Source organism: Haliotis cracherodii, unplaced genomic scaffold (assembly GCF_022045235.1).
Source record: "Haliotis cracherodii isolate W230 unplaced genomic scaffold, xgHalCrac1.p SCAF_14, whole genome shotgun sequence".
Lineage (NCBI taxonomy): Eukaryota > Metazoa > Mollusca > Gastropoda > Lepetellida > Haliotidae > Haliotis > Haliotis cracherodii.
This window is the reverse complement of record NW_027266269.1, coordinates 18089837-18107487: the sequence shown is the minus strand read 5'-3', so window position 1 is coordinate 18107487 and position 17651 is coordinate 18089837. Positions and strand designations below refer to the sequence as shown.

The 17651-nt window shown below is 40.2% G+C and overlaps 2 protein-coding genes across 2 annotated transcripts in view; one reads left to right on the top strand and one right to left on the bottom strand.

The window, feature by feature from the left end:
• Positions 1–17651, bottom strand: part of LOC139460257 (apicoplast pyruvate carrier 1-like) — a 31009-nt gene that overhangs the window by 9763 nt on the left and 3595 nt on the right.
• LOC139460599 (carbohydrate sulfotransferase 15-like) lies at positions 1009–16442 on the top strand. Its single transcript, XM_071242066.1, has 7 exons — positions 1009–1419; positions 4281–4512; positions 10320–10439; positions 13179–13335; positions 14426–14594; positions 15282–15429; positions 16255–16442. Exons 1-7 carry the CDS (start codon positions 1009–1011, stop codon positions 16440–16442), a joined length of 1425 nt encoding a protein of 474 aa, XP_071098167.1.

The window sequence follows — 17651 nt, the reverse complement described above, 5'->3', positions numbered from 1 at the left end:
AGCGTGTTAGCTTAATGTCGGAGGAAATCCCAAATTGATGCAGGGGAAACAGGAACATGAGTATAGTAATGACAGACTAAGAATTTTAAAAAAAACCAAGGCGATTCTTGGTTTTAAACTCATGGTCACAAGAATATGGCACGCCTGAGGGACGTAAGTCTAAACAGCGACTTGCGTAGCCTGAATCGAGCAACAATTAGATAATTAGATGTCGCCAGATTGTATTGTATAATGTGCTAGTCAAGTGAACTAGTGAAACTAGTTGAAATATGAATTCCCGCAGTGCTGTCGAGATGACTATCAACGTTAGGTGAGCGTTACTGACATGTAAAACGCGACGGACTCGGTGTCTCCTGGGCCGAGGTAACATGTATGCTTGTGGAGACACCAGCTGTTACATACATTACATGGTCTGTTGACATGAGTTGGTTGGTTTGTTGTTTAACGCCGCACTCAGGAATATTTCAGCTATGTGATGGCGGTCTGTAAATAATCGAGTCTGGACCAGACAATCCAGTGATTGATATCATGAGCATCGATCCACGCAATTGGGATCGATGACATGCATCAAACCAAGTCAGCGAGCCTGACCACCCAATCCCGTTAGTCGCCTCTTACGACAAGCATAGTCGCCTTCTACGACAAGCATGGGTTGCTGAAGATCTATTCTAGCCCGGGTCCTGTGGACATGGGACATACATTACAAGGGTTACGATATTTTCAACAGGTAGACTAATCCTCGGAAACAGTAGCCGTATCATCGAGAAAAAAGAATGGTCCACACACAGTAGCCGTAACATCGAGAAAAAAGAATGGTCCACAGACAGTAGCAATATCACCAGGAGAAAAGGATGATCTACAAATAGTAGGCGCATGATTGAGAACAAGGTATTATCTACACGGACATAGGTCGGTATCAAAAGGATTTAGTATGAACGGAAGCCTGAGCAAGTCTATTGGCAGATAAGCCGCACACTGCCACACCGAGACGCAGTGTACGGTCAGACCATGGGGACGAGAGGCCGTTGTATTAGAGCAGTGTCGTCTGTCGTCAGACACTGGTCTGTCGTGGGTGCGCTGCTTGCTCCCATCGTTCTTCTATGTATGTTTAATATAGAATACGCCAGCTACAAAATTCCAGTGAGACTGAATGTCCATTCGTCGGATGTTAAATACATCGAACACGTGTTACATACCATTCCCATTCCTCCAGTTGAGATCACAAAGAATGGCACTGACCATAACACGCTATACAACGTCTCTATGACAGAAATGGAGACCGAAAAACGCGAAGTAGACGCTATCAGGAAAAAAAAACCATACGCTGTTCCTCAACTGAAGAGACTGAGGCGAGGGGCAAAACAACGAGACATCACAGCTTACAGACAGTACTTAAACAATCTGGATATCATGAGCATAGTGAGTAATACATGGAGTGTTTAGTTTCTGTGTTGACGCCAGTGTTTTCATACTTTGATTATTATTGTAGCTGCAAATATTGCAGTGCATTTTGTAGCCTGTCATTGTGCATATCATTATTTCAAAATGCACACCGACAATCATTGGGAAAGAGTGTGCTTTTGTTTACATATTAGCTTTCGTAGTCTAGTATTTAAAGCGTTCGCTCGTCACGCCGAAGACCAGGGTTCGATTCCCTACATGGGTACAATTTGTTCATTTCATTTCCGATGTCTCAGAACATGGCTAAAATGGGGGAAATAAACTCCCTCACTCACTTTTGTCACAAAATATTCTCAGTTTCTAGTGAGTGAGTGAGTTGGGTTTAACGCCGCTTTTAACAATATTCCAGTTATATCACGGCGTTCTCAGTTTCGAATAAATAATAGTTTGCTTTCATATAAGACAGAGAAAGAAAATAGCATTTAGGGACAGTGTGGATGTGCATCTGATGAAAGGTCTGCGATAAAGTTATGGTGTCTCCCTGGTAACATTGTTCTCGTACAAATATCGCTACGGAAGTCCCACTTTCCAGACACTTACTGATAGAAACGTCCACATACTAATATTGAATAGCCGTATGTCTCTGATATTTTGTATTTGTTTAAAACTCTCCGAAAAGTTTAGATTCTATCTTAGACCCAAGTAAATACCAATAGGTCGTTAAGTCTTCAAATGAAAAGATTTTTTGTGACGTCTTTGTTTCTACATATACCCAACATACTTCCTGGAGGACTCTATGCTCATCATTCAGATATATTTTATAACTTCTTAATCTGCAGACACGCCAGGGGAACTCTACACGTTTATATAAGATGTGATTTATGCTCAATATATTTATATCTATTATTTCTAATAACATTAATTCTATTAGTGATATATATCATTGAAACAGCGATCATTTTATCAGGAATACTCTTGTTAACGTTCTTATATTAGTGAAATAAACTGCCGGGCTAAAGAAAGCATACAGCCATGTTTGATGGTGGCTAGAAATAAAACAAACAAGAAATGGTTATTCGATGGTGATGTGTTGGATACGGATATCATAGTTGTGTTTGGGACCTCAGGTTTGCAGTGTTTCAATCTAATAACGTTTTTATAACGTTTGTAATTTTGGGGTCATTTCCATTTTTTTCTTTTGCCCAGGAGGTCATGTATACTTTTACAGGTAAACGTAGTAAGTATAATACATGCTTGCTGTGCTGTTGTATTTCACTGGCCTACATCCTGCTCGACCGCTTCTGTCGCCCCGTGCTCTCTAAGGCAGGAAATGTAAACAAGGTCTATCAATACGTGCTCTATATTATCGAGCAAATAAGTAAATAAATCCTTGAAGGTGTCAGATAACGGTGATAATGCCACGAGTAAACCGACGGCGTGGACACAGCGATAACCATTCCGCGAAACGCGTTATTTACCTACAGGATCTCGGCCAGGATCTCAGGACCAGGATTCACTCAAAATGACCCTCGTAATTATTGATTGCCAGTGGTTGTGATTGTGTACGAGTTTTACACTCGTTTCAGTTATATAAATGAACTTCTCATATAAAACAAAGAATAAGGAAAGTTGTGCGTGTTAATTCATGCAAATCGCATGTGGCGTCATATAAAATCAATGACGACATTTATTCGCATCCACTGACATGACGGCAGTTTGCTGAGAGAGTTTTACAAGCACTCTTGTGAAGTGTACATAAAGTGTACAATGTTACCACAACATTGGAACTTTTCGGATCGCCATACAATGCCGACGTTGTTGGTGCCTTTTTTTTTATTGGATTCAGTATATATCTGGAAGATACGGGCGTGCTATCATTGCTGTTAGAATCAGGCTATCAAACAGTTAATTTATCACTGAAGACCCTAAAACCCAGAACAAGGGTTGTATCAGCTGTCGTCAAGCATATAAAACCCCGTTGTTATATTGGGCTGTTTGCACAACCTGTACAGCGGCCGCGCCCGGTATAATCTTCACTTTATTGTGACATTTATGTTCTACTTGTGATATTGTGTTGTGATGTATATTTGCTAACGAACAGTGTTATTAAAATAAAGATAAGGAGCATAAGGGTAACCCTATCATCTAAGGCGATGAAAAGTCCATGTACAGAGTTGCGTATCTGAGGCGTGAGACACACCGCTGTCAGTGAGATCGAATCACTGATTAGCCCAGATTAGGATTCTTGGTTTGTTGACACAAGGCAAGTCAAGTCATTCAACATTTTTGTTTTACACATTAACACAGTTAATTTGATCAGTTCCTGTGACAGCTACATGTATGGTATGTATAACGATAACATGGTCATGTATTGCTGACTAGTGATGACTATCGAGGGAATACTGTAAATCGTGAAATCAATGCGTCTCCAAAAGAATGCGATAGTGCGATAGTTAAATACACTATTGCGATGCTGTTGCAATGTGTGTACACTTTTTGTAATAGCATCGCCATAGTTTAAGCACATATACCGCTCTATAATGTACATTTCCTCGCAGTACTGTACTTGAGGAATATTTTGATGTCTCTTCAGACAATGTGTGATGAAAAGTAAATGAATAACTGTCGATAGGGTAGCATTGCTTGAGATACAACTATTACTATTTTAATTTGCCATCGAACGATGAACAGTTGTGATGCATCGACGGTTCGATTACTCGGTACACCCGAGTGGGAACAGTAGTTGTTGTTGGCGTGAAAACCAGTTTTGTATAAGATGTTTTTGTCTTCATGATTGACAATTAAAACTTCGGAAAAAACATGGGTTATCTGATTTTTAGAGTGTCATGTTTTCACAATTATTTTTGTTTTTAATTCAGAGTAACCCTGCATTCTTAAGTGACTATAAAAACCCATGTTGGAAGGAAGCACAACCAACGCAAAGACATTCGCCGATTCGAGCCACTACGATTCTGCGCTGCTTGCCGTACTTTATTTTCATTGGTCAACCCAAATGTGGTACTACTGGCATATACAATCGTCTTGGAAAACACCCGGATGTGACTTTACCTGACCGCAAGGAACCCTTTTGGTTCAACAGGAAACGGTTTTGTGAGTTTTACATGACCATAAAATGATCATGCAAAATGATCATGCAAATACTATCATCAAACATTATATCTATCATTGATTTGGAAATTTCTCGTTTCTGATTGGTCAGTCAGAGGTTTCAGATCTCAATAACCTCTAAATGAACCAACTGGTTTGACGGCCACATCAACACGAAAGCTATTATGAGTGAGAGTGAGTGAGTGAATATCGTTTTACGACGTTTTTAAGCAATATTCCAGCAATATTACGGTGGGGAACGCCACAAATTGGCTTCACACATTGCACCTATGTAGGGAATCGAACCTGGGTCTTCGTCGTGACGAGCGAACGCTTTAACCACTGGGCTACCAGACCGCCCGAAAGCTAATATGTAAACAAAAGCACACTCTTTCCCAATGATTGTCTGTATGCATTTTGAAATAATGATATGTACAGTGACAGGCTACAAAGTGCATTGCTATAGTTCCAGCTACAATAATAATCAAAGTATGAAAACACTAGCGTCATAACCTTTGCAGTAAATTGAACGTTGTGACGTCATTATCGTGACGCGGGGTGAGAAGTAAATCTATGGCGATTGTAAAGATGAAATAAAAAGGTGTAATTCCCCTGCTACTTTTGGAGATTAGCAAAGATGTTTTCTTAAATTCCACTTTATTCGCAGACAAGGTTTATGGAATGAAATTTACTGATCGATGTGAAATAATCATGTACTTTTACCACAGTATAAATTTGCATTCATTTGTTCTTTCTTAAAAGAGTAATGAGAATACTTAGTGTTGCTGTTTTCAAAATGTAAGTGTACTTTTGGACGTTCTACATTAGAAAAGTGTGAAATAATAATTATACGTTTTTATATTCACAACTTAGATACTTGAGACAATAAATCATTTGTAAAGAATAAGGGTCACAGAAACTGACTATTTGCAATGTGGTCCGACGGCCGAAAATAACCACAAAAGCGTTAGGTAATGGACTTGACACGTTTAGTTATGTCGCTCCTTATCCGGATTTAAAAACAAACCGGTTCAAAAACTCTAAATTATTGAAAAGGACAAATGTATATATATGCTACTTGTGGTGCGTTAGATTAATTTCTATTTTTTAAATATACACATCGAGTTGTCCTCTTTCCTGAGCAATACACCTCAGGGTGTCCTCTTTTCTGAGCAATACACCTCAGGGTGTCCTCTTTCCTGAACAATACACCCCCGGGGTGTCCTCTCTCCTGAACAATACACCCCCGGGGTGTCCTCTTTCCTGAACAATACACCTCAGGGTGTCATCTTTCTCGAACAATAAACCCCAAGGGTGATCTCTTTCCCGAACAATACAACCACAGGGTGTTCTCTTTCCCGAACAATACACCCACATGTTGTCCTATTTTCCGAACAATACACCCCAAGGGTGCTCTCTTTCCTGAACAATACACCTTAGGGTGTCCTATTTTCCGAACAATACACCCAAAGGGTGCTCTCTTTCCCAAACAATACACCCCCAGGGTGTCCTCTTTCAAGAACAATACATCCAAAGGGTGCTCTCTTTCCCGAACAATACACACCAAAGGTGCTCTCTTTCCCGATCAAAACACCCCCAGGGTGCCCTCTTACCTGAACAATACACCCCCAGTGTGCCCTCTTTCCTTAACAATACACCCCAGGGTGCCCTCTTTCCCGAACAATACACCCAAGGTGTCCTTTTTCCCGAACAATACACCCAAGGTGTCCTCTTTCCCGAGCAATACACCCCCAGTGTGCCCTCTTTCCCGAACAATACACTCCAGGGTGTCCTATTTCCTGAACAATATACCCCAAGGGTGCTCTCTTTCCTGAATAATATACCCCAAGGGTGCTCTCTTTCCCGAACAATAAACCCCAGGGTGCCCTTTTTTCCGAACAATACACCTGAAGGGTGCCCTATTTACCAAACAATACACCCCAAGTGTGCTCTCTTTCCTGAACAATACACCCCAAGGGTACTCTCTTTCCCGAAAAATACACATGAAGGGTGCCCTCTTTCCTGAACAATATACGCCAAGGGTGCCCTCTTTCCTGAACAATATACGCCAAGGGTGCCCTCTTTCCTGAACAATACACCAAAGGGTGCTCTCTTTGCCGAACAATACACCTCCAGGGTGCCCTCTTTCCCGAACAATACACCCCGGGGTGCCCTTTTTCCCGAACAATACACTACCAGGGTGTCCTATTTCCTGAACAATACACCCCAAGGGTGTTTTCTTTCCCAAACAATACACCTCCAGGGTTTCCTATTTACCGAACAATACGCCCCAAGTGTGCTCTCTTTCCCGACCAATACAACCCTAGGGTGTCCTATTTCCTGAACAATACACCCCAAGGGTGCCCTCTTTCCTGAACAATACACCCCAGGGTGTCCTCCTTCCCGAACAATACACCCCAAGGGTGTTCTGTTTCCCGAACAATACACTCTAGGGTGTCCTATTTCCCGAACAATACACCCCAAGGTGTCCTATTTCCTGAACAATACACCCCTAGAGTGTTCTCTTTTCCGAACAATACACCCCCAGGGTGCTCTCTTTCCAGAACAATACACCCTAGGATGCCCTCTTTCCCGAACAATACACCCCAAGGGTGCTCTCTTTCCAGAACAATACACTCCAGGGTATCCTATTTCCTGAACAATATACCCGATGGTTGCTCTCTTTCCCGAACAATACACCCCAAGGTGTCCTATTTCCTGAACAATATACCCCAAGGGTGCTCTCTTTCCCGAGCAATACACCCCAAGGTGTCCTATTTCCTGAACAATATACCCCAAGTGTGCTCTCTTTCCCGAACAATACACCCCAAGGGTGTCCTCTTTCAAGAAAAATACACCTCAGGGTGTCCTCTTTCCTGAACAATACACTCCTAGAGTGCTCTCTTTCCTGAACAATACACCCCCAGGGTGTCCTATTTCCTGAACAATATACCCCAGGGTGCCCTCTGTCCCGAACAATACACCCAAGGGTGCCCTCTTTCCTGAACAATACACCAAAGGGTGCTCTCTTTGCCGAACAATACACCTCCAGGGTGCCCTCTTTCCCGAACAATACACCCCAGGGTGTCCTATTTCCTAAGCAATACACCTCAAGGGTGTTTTCTTTCCTGAACAATACACCTCCAGGGTGTCCTATTTACCAAACAATACACCCCAAGTGTGCTCTCTTTCCTGAACAATACATCCCCAGGGTGCCCTCTGTCCTGAACAATACACCACTAGAGTGCTCTCTTTCGTGAACAATACACCCCCAGGGTGTCCTATTTCCTGAACAATACACCCCTAGAGTGCTCTCTTTCCCAAACAATACGCTCCAAGGGTGCTCTCATTCCCAAACAATACACCCCCAGCGTGTCCTATTTCCCGAGCAATAGACCCCAAGTGTGCTCTCTTTCTCGAACAACACACCCCCAGGGTGTCCTCTTTCCTGAACAATACACCCCTAGAGTGCTCTCTTTCCCAAACAATACACCCCAAGGGTGCTCTCTTTCCCGAACAATACACCCCCAGGGTGTCCTATTTCCCGAGCGATAGACCCCAAGTGTGCTCTCTTTCCCGAAGAACACACCCCAGGGTGTCCTCTTTCCAGAACAATACACCCCCTTGGTGTCCTCCTTCCTGAACAAAACACCCCCAGGGTGTCCTCTTTCCTGAACAATACACCCCTGGTGCCCTCTCTCCCGAACAATAAACACCCCAGGATACCAAGTTGTCCTATTCCCCATTGTTCTCGGTGCCTCGGATTTGGTACCTCCCATGCAATCTGCTCCCAAACCATGCTTGTGGTTTTGACACCGAGGTCCATCCATGGATCCAGAATGTGTAGGGGCGTCATGGAAAATGATAAATACAAAATTCTTTGGAATAGGCCCGTATACAGCCTCAGAAATATCCAGGCCAACAAACCTGATCTTGTCCTTTTTCATAAATCCAATGAAATCATTTATATCATTGAATTTTATGTCCCTTTTGACAGTAATGTAATTAACACGATTCAGGAAAACATGACGAATATGTGGATATGTAGTTTTAATCCTCAATAATAGTAATGATAATTATTATATCGTGTCGGTGAATGTACACAAAAGAAGACTGTTTTATTACTAAACACATATTGAAGATTATGACGACATGATGACACAAATTGAGATACAGTATTTTTAATGTAGAGCCAAGTTATCTGTAGTTATGATCACGTTAAATAAAACATTTCACACCTCGCGCTGCGCGTTGGGTTCCAAAGTCCTATATGAACGGTTACATATATAACTGTTCGTCGAAGACACAGTAGGAGTCTAACAGCCACGAGCACTTGGATACGTGAGACTGATTAAGTACTAGGTCAATACCTTTCATATGTTTGCCGCAATACTCTAGCAACATCAAACATGTCATTGTAAAATCTGAATTATTGTTCATTACTGTGTTTTCTCCACACGCAAATACCGTACTTATCTTGTGAGTTTACATAGATATCATACACATGCATGAATAGCGGGGCCGGAAAAGAAATTCTTTGATAGTGTTTTTGCGATGATTTTTTCTTGTCACAACAATTAAAGGGTCTCGTACATCAAGATGTTCTTCACATTCATACAATAAATGATAACTACAATCTAACCCTCCAATATTTATCGTCAAATATATATAAAGACACACTGATATGATTTGCCATGGTGTCTGTGTATACAGACTCGATTTAGCTGGCAAACAAATCATTCAGAAACTCTTTGACTTTGACCCCTTGGCTTCATCAGCTACAGAAAATGACGATTTCGGAAGTAATTAAACTATCAATTGAAACTGTATCAGCGAGCCATTGTGACAAGGGCTATTAACTTCCATATATTAATCTTGTGCTGTAACTACTGTACGGCAACCGACAGAACAGCAGGGGAATCCTGACCTCTGGTACAGTTCACTGCTGTCTCCACGCAACTCCACGTGGTAGTACGTGGCTGAAGGGTTGGCGTCCATGTTTGTTCGTTCGTTCACGGTTACGCCACCAAGAGTCACAATCAGTTGTTCAATATCTATCCAACTTAATATTTAATTAACGTGAAAGTTATTTCTCCAAGCCAAACTTGGGATTGAAGAAAAAAGGCACTTATCAAGAAAAGTATACATGCACAGTAAATAGCGGAGAAGATTTCCGGGCGTCAAATCCCATTTAATTACGTTTATCATCCAAAACTTGCTCCAACAGGAGATATCGCTTGGGTGAGATCAAGCGATATCTACACTGTAGATATCGCTGCAATGAAATTGCATCACAATGCTTTGCAGACCATTGTGACGTCATTGGTTACCATGACGTCACAATCATATGACATCACTAATGGCTCTGCTACTGAAGCTGTAAGCAGTACTTTTTACACTTAAGACACTGCTAATTACTGCCTACAAACTGAAAAAAATTGAAGAATGATGTTGGATGATAAATAAAATTCACCCTCGTGTCTTTTGATATCAAATATATTAACACTCGTTGATAAAAGTGGAACAAATCCTCAGCTAGCCTCGGAGTTTTCCCACTTTTATCAACTCGTGTTGATATATTTGATATCAAAAGACACTCGGGTGAGATTCTCTATTTATCAACCAATCGGAATGAAGCACACATATCTATTCGTTTTACACATTTTAAGACATTAAGACATTTAACGGTTAATAATATATTTATCGACATCTACTTGTTGATAACCAAATGAATACAAAAACATTGAGGGTATCAATGATTTCTGTTTGTCTTTCTACAGATTCCTGCATGTTTATACCTTGTGTTTCAGTTCAAGTCAGTTCCTCGGTTTCAACGTATTTGGATTTTTTTCAAAGAAATGCCGAAACTATCGAGAGAAGTGTGAGGGGAAATAGTTCCACGAGTCTACAGTTTCATCACATGGTTACAGGTAAAGGATCAACCATTTGATATTCCAGGAGTTCAAAAGCAGATTGTTTTCTTTTCAAAAACTCATTGCAAAAATGTACATATTGTGGCTGAGAATGTCTTTGCTTTCTTATTTTTATCGATAAAATCCCAACCCCCGCCTTCTACGAACATCAAATGCTCGGTCCTAAACCCATTCTTTAACTCAATCTTCAGGCAGTAACAATCTTTGATTCTGAACATTCTTTGGATTATGGCACGGCCTTTCAGCTAAATGTGAGAATAAAATGACTAAAGTCTTCAGGCTTGTGTAAACTTGTGAAAGAGGAACACTTTAAGATGACAAACATTGTCCATGCATTGAAGCAACGTACGTGTTACCGACAGACGAACTAGTGTGGAACGTGTCAGTGTTGCGATACATAGTAATATGTGGCAGAAGGGTGTTCATTTGTGTTTGCCATTGGCAGCAAATGATTGAAACGGTTTTAAAATGTCGAGGCTGTAGTGATTTGATTGTAACAGGAAGTGTAATTTAGAGTTACCCCCCTTCGTTGTTGACATGACAGTTTCTGTAAGGCTGGCTGTATTTCTATAAGAGCGACACGAGGGCGACCTGACATGCGTCTTATCAATTTGCCATACATATCTGGATCGTATATATGTATATGGTAACACCGAATTTCTGCCAGCTTCCATCACTATTCAGGACTGATCATAATTCAAGACATGCGACAGTTAAAACTCGTCAGAGTTCACTGCTATATCTTGTAGGGACTGTTACTTATTACGGCTGCCACTTATTTGATTCATTGTATCGCCTTGTTTGATTGTATTCCTCAAACCGTGTTTTAATATATTATGTTAATTATTCATTGACCTTGTGTAGTCATCTACTGACTTCACAATTTAGTTCTGTCCGAATATATTTCTGGGTTTCAATTTGGGAATCATGTCCACATCGAAACAGAACTTGGGGACTCGTCAGGGATCTGAATTAAATTTGCTAAGAATTATACATTTAAAAACTTTCAGTGCTAAATTTGCCACCAGTGTACAATCTACCCTTGCTGATTAGGGCTGTAGATGAGAATAATGTTTGTTTATTTGTTTAACATCGCACACACAGTATACCAGGTACATCAAGGCGGCCTGTAAATAATCTATTCTAGCCTGGGTATACCAGGGATTGATGTTATGAGCAACAATACATACCGGCCACCCAATCCATTAAGTCGCCTTTTACAACCAGCATAGGTTAAGAACGCGGTTAAGAATATGAAAAATGAGTTTTCATATGCTTTCATATATCTAATTGCAACCAAAATACCATAGCACAGAAATTACATTGTTTAACACAAATGCAGCATTATATCATTGAAGAGTATTAGAAAATGTTATACCAGTAGTTAGAGTATTCACGTGTATTAGTCCGGTGGCTTCTCCAAGAATATCATTAAGTCATGATATCGACAATCATTTTTAAAAAGTGCATTTAATTATAGACTTAGAAATGTAAAATGATTATCTACAGGTCTGAATTTTCCCTTTGATCTGAAATTGTTATGGGGAAAATCATAATAACTTACAGGATAGCGTTTGAGAGCAGTATGTGTTAAAATGAAGTTTTAACTTATTTAATTATTAAGCTCGTAAAAAAAACACACACTGTGAGACTTCAAGGTGAGATGAGGTTGGGTGAAATTGGGTTTAACGTCGCGTCCAAGATTATTGCACTTATATAGGGACATGCATGCACGTTATGTTTATGTGTGTGTGTGTGTGTGTGTGTGTGTTTGTGTGTGTGTGTGTGTGTTGTGTGTGACTGCTTGTACTAGTCCAGACTGATGCCGATTTATAGTGCTAGCTCCCAGAGATACCATGCCCCAGTTTAACATGAATATGTATACTGACTCCGAGCAAACCAGTCCTTGTTTTAGCCCCTTAATGCCGAGCGCCAGACAGGGTAACAACAAGTACCATCTTTTGGTATGACGCGGCCAGGGATCGAACCCCGGACCTTCCGCTCTCCGGGCGGACCCTCTACCACTGGACCACGGAGGCGGTCGTAAGACTTCAAACAGATCATAAATGTTTTAAAATCATTTCCAAGATTTAAGCCATGGATTCGTTTCCAAACTATATAATCGTACAGGAGAAGAATTGTCGTGTGACAAACATCTGTTTCACTGCCCCCAAAAGAGAAGGCAGTGTAGACATGATGAAAAGGTCGTGTGAAAAACCTCTGTTCAACCCTTTCTACAGAAGGCAGTTTTTACATGATGTATAAGGTCGTGTGACAAACCTCCGTTCAACCCTCTCTACAGAAGGCAGTTTTTACATGATGTATAAGGTCGTGTGACAAACCTCTGTTCAACACTCTCTACAGAAGGCAGTTTTTACATGATGTATAAGGTCGTGTGACAAACCTCCGTTCAACCCTCTCTACAGAAGGCAGTTTTTACATGATGTATAAGGTCGTGTGACAAACCTCTGTTCAACACTCTCTACAGAAGGCAGTTTTTACATGATGTATAAGGTCGTGTGACAAACCTCCGTTCAACCCTCTCTACAGAAGGCAGTTTTTACATGATGTATAAGGTCGTGTGACAAACCTCTGTTCAACACTCTCTACAGAAGGCAGTTTTTGCATGATGTATAAGGTCGTGTGACAAACCTCTGTTCAACCCTCTCTACAGAAGTTGTTTAACATGACGTATAAGGTCGTTTGACAATCCTCTGTTCCACCTTTTCTCTATAGGTGAAGGCAGTGTTGACATCATGTGGGACAACCATCTGTGGCAGGAGCTGCCCCGCAACAACAAGTGTACAGATCCATGTTTTACTAACGCCGACTACGTACACCACCTTAATCCTGGCACCAAGATCATTGTGGCACTCAGGAATCCAGTAGACAGGTGCATAGTATGTTAAATATTGTAATAAACGTAAACAATTATTTGCAAGTTTTTCTACATTCTGTAAGGATGTTGTTTATCTGTGACTAGCGGGTGTCGTCCTCGTTCTATTACCATTAAAATTTACTTACAATTAATCACGCATTTGTATAACACATGGATGACACTGGAAAGATAGAAACACATGGTCAAAATGTCAGAGCAATATGATTAATAACATTTGTAATATCACAAATTCAACCCTTGACGTGATCATCCTTAAGGCTCTCATTTGCATTCTTAAAGTAAATTTTTATCATAGAATAGTTAAATATAACATACATGTATGTAAATATATGTGTCATATATAGATAGTAAGTGATACGTATAACACGTCTGCATGTCTTTTTATGAAGACATTAAGCATGTTTAGGAGGGATGTCAATTTCTTATCGTATGTAGAATGCAACATTTCCCTGTATGCATTTACACATACATCATGGCGAGAACCCGTGAAACTAGAAACTAGAACCACCCTTGAAACTCCGGTTAGAAGTGATCTTCAGCAACCCATGCTTGTAAGAGGCGACTAACGGGATCGGATGTCATCGTATCCCAGTTGCGTGGATCGATGCTTATGTATCAGTCACTGGATCAGACTCGATTACTTACTGACCGCCGTCATACAGCTGGCATATTGCTGAATTGGGCGTTTAAAAACAATAAAACATAACTAAAACGATTCCGTCTCCTACATCAACTCATACTGTGTCCATGTGGCTGCTCTCATCCGTTGGATAAGATCCTTTAGATAAAAATATCCAAGCCAAACGTTTAGACGCGGTACGTTGTGGCATAGGGATGCCAGAGGGATGCATACTGATGTGTAGAGTGGCCACTTCGCCGGCTCTTGTCAACCTATCTGAGTCGGTAGCTTGCTTGTTCTAATTTCCCGAAACTATATCATATATTCACGGGGAATCCAACCCGATGCAACTTTAATGGTTGACTGGTTGATTCTGGAATCTCCCAATTGTCACTTTATACCTTCATCGTCAGCTTTATTCGCATTCATGTGATGACCTAACACCATGTATTGTTATTTTTTCAGAGTCTATTCCGACTACTTATTTGAGCACATATACCTCAAATACACGCCAGATAGACTGGACTTTCACAAACGGATCATTGAGGCCATTTATCGTTTCAAAGGCTGTTTGAAACATTATTCCCTTAGGCGCTGTGTATACGACTCAAAGTTGGAGAATGCAGTGTCCATTGTGAGTGAAACTACGTAAAAGTGAAGAACATTTTTCTCATGGGTTGAAATAGGAGCATGTTCGCAATTGCTTAGGCCTACCCATGAGCATCTATTTAATCTATTCAATGAAGTTTCTTTGAAGAATTGATTTCAATATGTTTTGCGTTGATGGATATATAAAATTAAAAATCGATGTGTCATATAAATAAATTCAAGTGTAATAGCTGATTTTTTAATCAATTAAAAACACAAAAATGTAGACAACTATTATTGTGACGTTTATCGCAATAATGCAACACAAATCCCGTTCACTATTTTATCAACCAATCAGGAAACAATAGTCCGCTGAGGGGCGTGACCTAATTTCTTTAGATTTATGGAAACATTAACGCAACAGTTGTTTTCTTTGGTTAGCCAGTTGCAATTTAGTCTTTGTTGAGGGAAGGTTTGGTAGCCTAGTGGTTATAGCGTTCGCTTGTCACGCCGAAGACCCGGGTTCGATTTTCTATATGGGTACAATGTATGAAGACCATTTCTGGTTTCCCCGCCGTGACATTCCTGGAACATTGGTAGAAGTAGCGTAAAACCCACTCACAACCTATTGTTAAATATAGGCTCCTTTTCTTTTTATTATTTGATTAATAACATCGATATCAGATGCATTCTCTGAAATGGTGTTGCAGTAATTTGTATGTTATTGTTCAAGGTTCGTCCAATCATTGGAATATACCACGCTTTCCTCGAGGATTGGTGGAAAGTGTTTCCACGTGACCAGGTACACGTGATCAGGTTTGAGGATTACGTCGCGGACACACGTGGAGAGATGAAAAAACTGTTTGACTTTCTTTCTCTGAGTAAGTACCAGTAAAGATGCATCATCAACATAGTTTAGAATACAACAAGGGAAGTTGACGTCTAATTACTGGGAGAGTGAAATTCTCCACTTATATCACAGTGTGCCAGTTTGATGTGGGAGGAAAGCATTTGGTTAGACTGTAAGTTTAAATGTCCATTTACTAAACGCGGGTAGAGTGATGAGGCATTAATCCTAGATACCCCTTGCTTATCGGTTGGCTGTAGATCTGGCCACGCTGCCCTGACAACACTGGTGAAACATGTCCTGCCTAAACGTCTTGTATCCTATGGGTACTCGGCACTTGCCGTAAGAGGTGACTGAATTGGATCGCGTGACTTTGTAGAGTGCGTGACATAGCACCCCGGTAGCGTGGGACGTTACCGTTTCTAACACAAATAAACATTGTAACTGTTACATTTTTAATGCAATTGAATATTTTGACAATGACATTTGAAAATATGCAATGTTTACCCCGTTCTGTCATTCCTGACCCCGTTTGGAACCTGGCCAGAGTGAAACCAGGTCAGGTGACAAAATGGATCAGGTGGTCAGGCTGCATGACTTGTCTGATCGCACCCGCCAGGGTAGGACGTTGTTCATATTACAGTCCGCAATCTCACAGCAGGAATATTGCTGAGTAAAACAACAAAACTTATTATATTATTATAGATAGATGACTCAGTTTGTTTGCATGCTTGAATACATATATTGTAAAATGGGCCTGTGGCCTGATTTACTAAAATAAACCACTACCACTACTACTAGATATATGTCTCAGTCGGAACATGGGACCTTGATATTGTAGGATCTCTTTTGCTTTCAGGTAAACTTTCTGAATCTGAATGGATGGACGTTCTTGGCGAAACACAAATCAACCAGAGGCCAAAGTCCAGCCGCAACATCGGCAATATGAACAATGACACCAGGACGATATTAGAGGAGTTCTATGAACCTTACAACCAGAGACTTGCCCAACTGCTAAAGGACGAAAAATATTCATGGAGAGATTAAAAGTGGTGAAAGTGGCACTGACAACCACATGTACATCCACAACGTTGTATGCCAATAAAAGCGAGCAATACATTTTCCTAATCATATTACAAAGCGAGAGTTGGGGTATCAGCTCGCTTAGCAGAGGTACCGCTGTACACGACCAATCCATACAACAACACACGACATGTATGAATAAACAGTCAGTTTATTAGACAGCCACAGAATCATTCTTTTATGTCATCGGTCAGCAATATAGATTGCTTACAATCAATTATTAGAAAATCGGTTATACGATAAGTTATAGAAGTACATATATGCGAAGAAGATTGCTTACAATCAATTATTAGAGAATCAGTTATACGATAAGTTATAGAAGTGCATATATGCGAAGAAGATTGCTTACAATCAATTATTAGAGAATCAGTTATACGATAAGTTATAGAAGTACATATATGCGAAGAAAATCAGATGAACATGATATAGAATGATTACAGAAGTAACATACTACATTAGTCACGATACATATTCCGAGGTAAACAATACACTCTAACTAATACAATACATGAGTGGGCATTCACACAAGATACATACTAGTTCAGCCACACTTAATTAATTCCAAAAGGTAAACAACGCAAAAAAGTTAACACAATTGACATAACCTATGCACATAAGGGATGCACATCTAGATCTCTTACAATAGGAATATCTAAGATTTACACACAAGTATGACATTTTCAATTACCGAATATACTTGCAGGTATTGCTACGCGTAATAGCATATAGTTCAGATTTAACTTAGTACAAGATAGTAAGTTTTCTTTCCTGAGTCAATAAACAGTCCATATATATATATATATATATATATATATATATATATATATATATATATATATATATATATATATATATATATATATATATATATATATATCTTTTCTATCAACTACAGATAATCTCATTTTCTGATTAAAGTGACGATAAGATTGTTATAGTGAATTTTGATGGCTCTATCTCGACAGAATTAAATGATTTAGTTTGACCGAGGCATTGATGATAAAGGTGTTAATGAGTTAACAAAAGCTTACCAGTTGCTAGTATGTCACGAATGTAAACGTGGTACGTGTGACTTGATAAGAGTGGATGGTACACAGCTGTAGATACGGATAAAGATATCAACGCTTTAAATTTGTTTGCCTGATACTGGTCCTGGATTATGTCCGAGGGGCG

What these genes read in the sequence shown, in the direction of transcription:
- LOC139460599 (XM_071242066.1), top strand. Translation starts at nt 1,009, where the DNA reads ATGGGGACGAGAGGCCGTTGTATTAGAGCAGTGTCGTCTGTCGTCAGA. An exon ending in ATCTGGATATCATGAGCATA is followed by an intron (nt 1,420 to 4,280) that starts GTGAGTAATACA and finishes TTTTTAATTCAG; the next exon opens with AGTAACCCTGCATTCTTAAG. An exon ending in TGGAGAATGCAGTGTCCATT is followed by an intron (nt 14,595 to 15,281) that starts GTGAGTGAAACT and finishes TTATTGTTCAAG; the next exon opens with GTTCGTCCAATCATTGGAAT.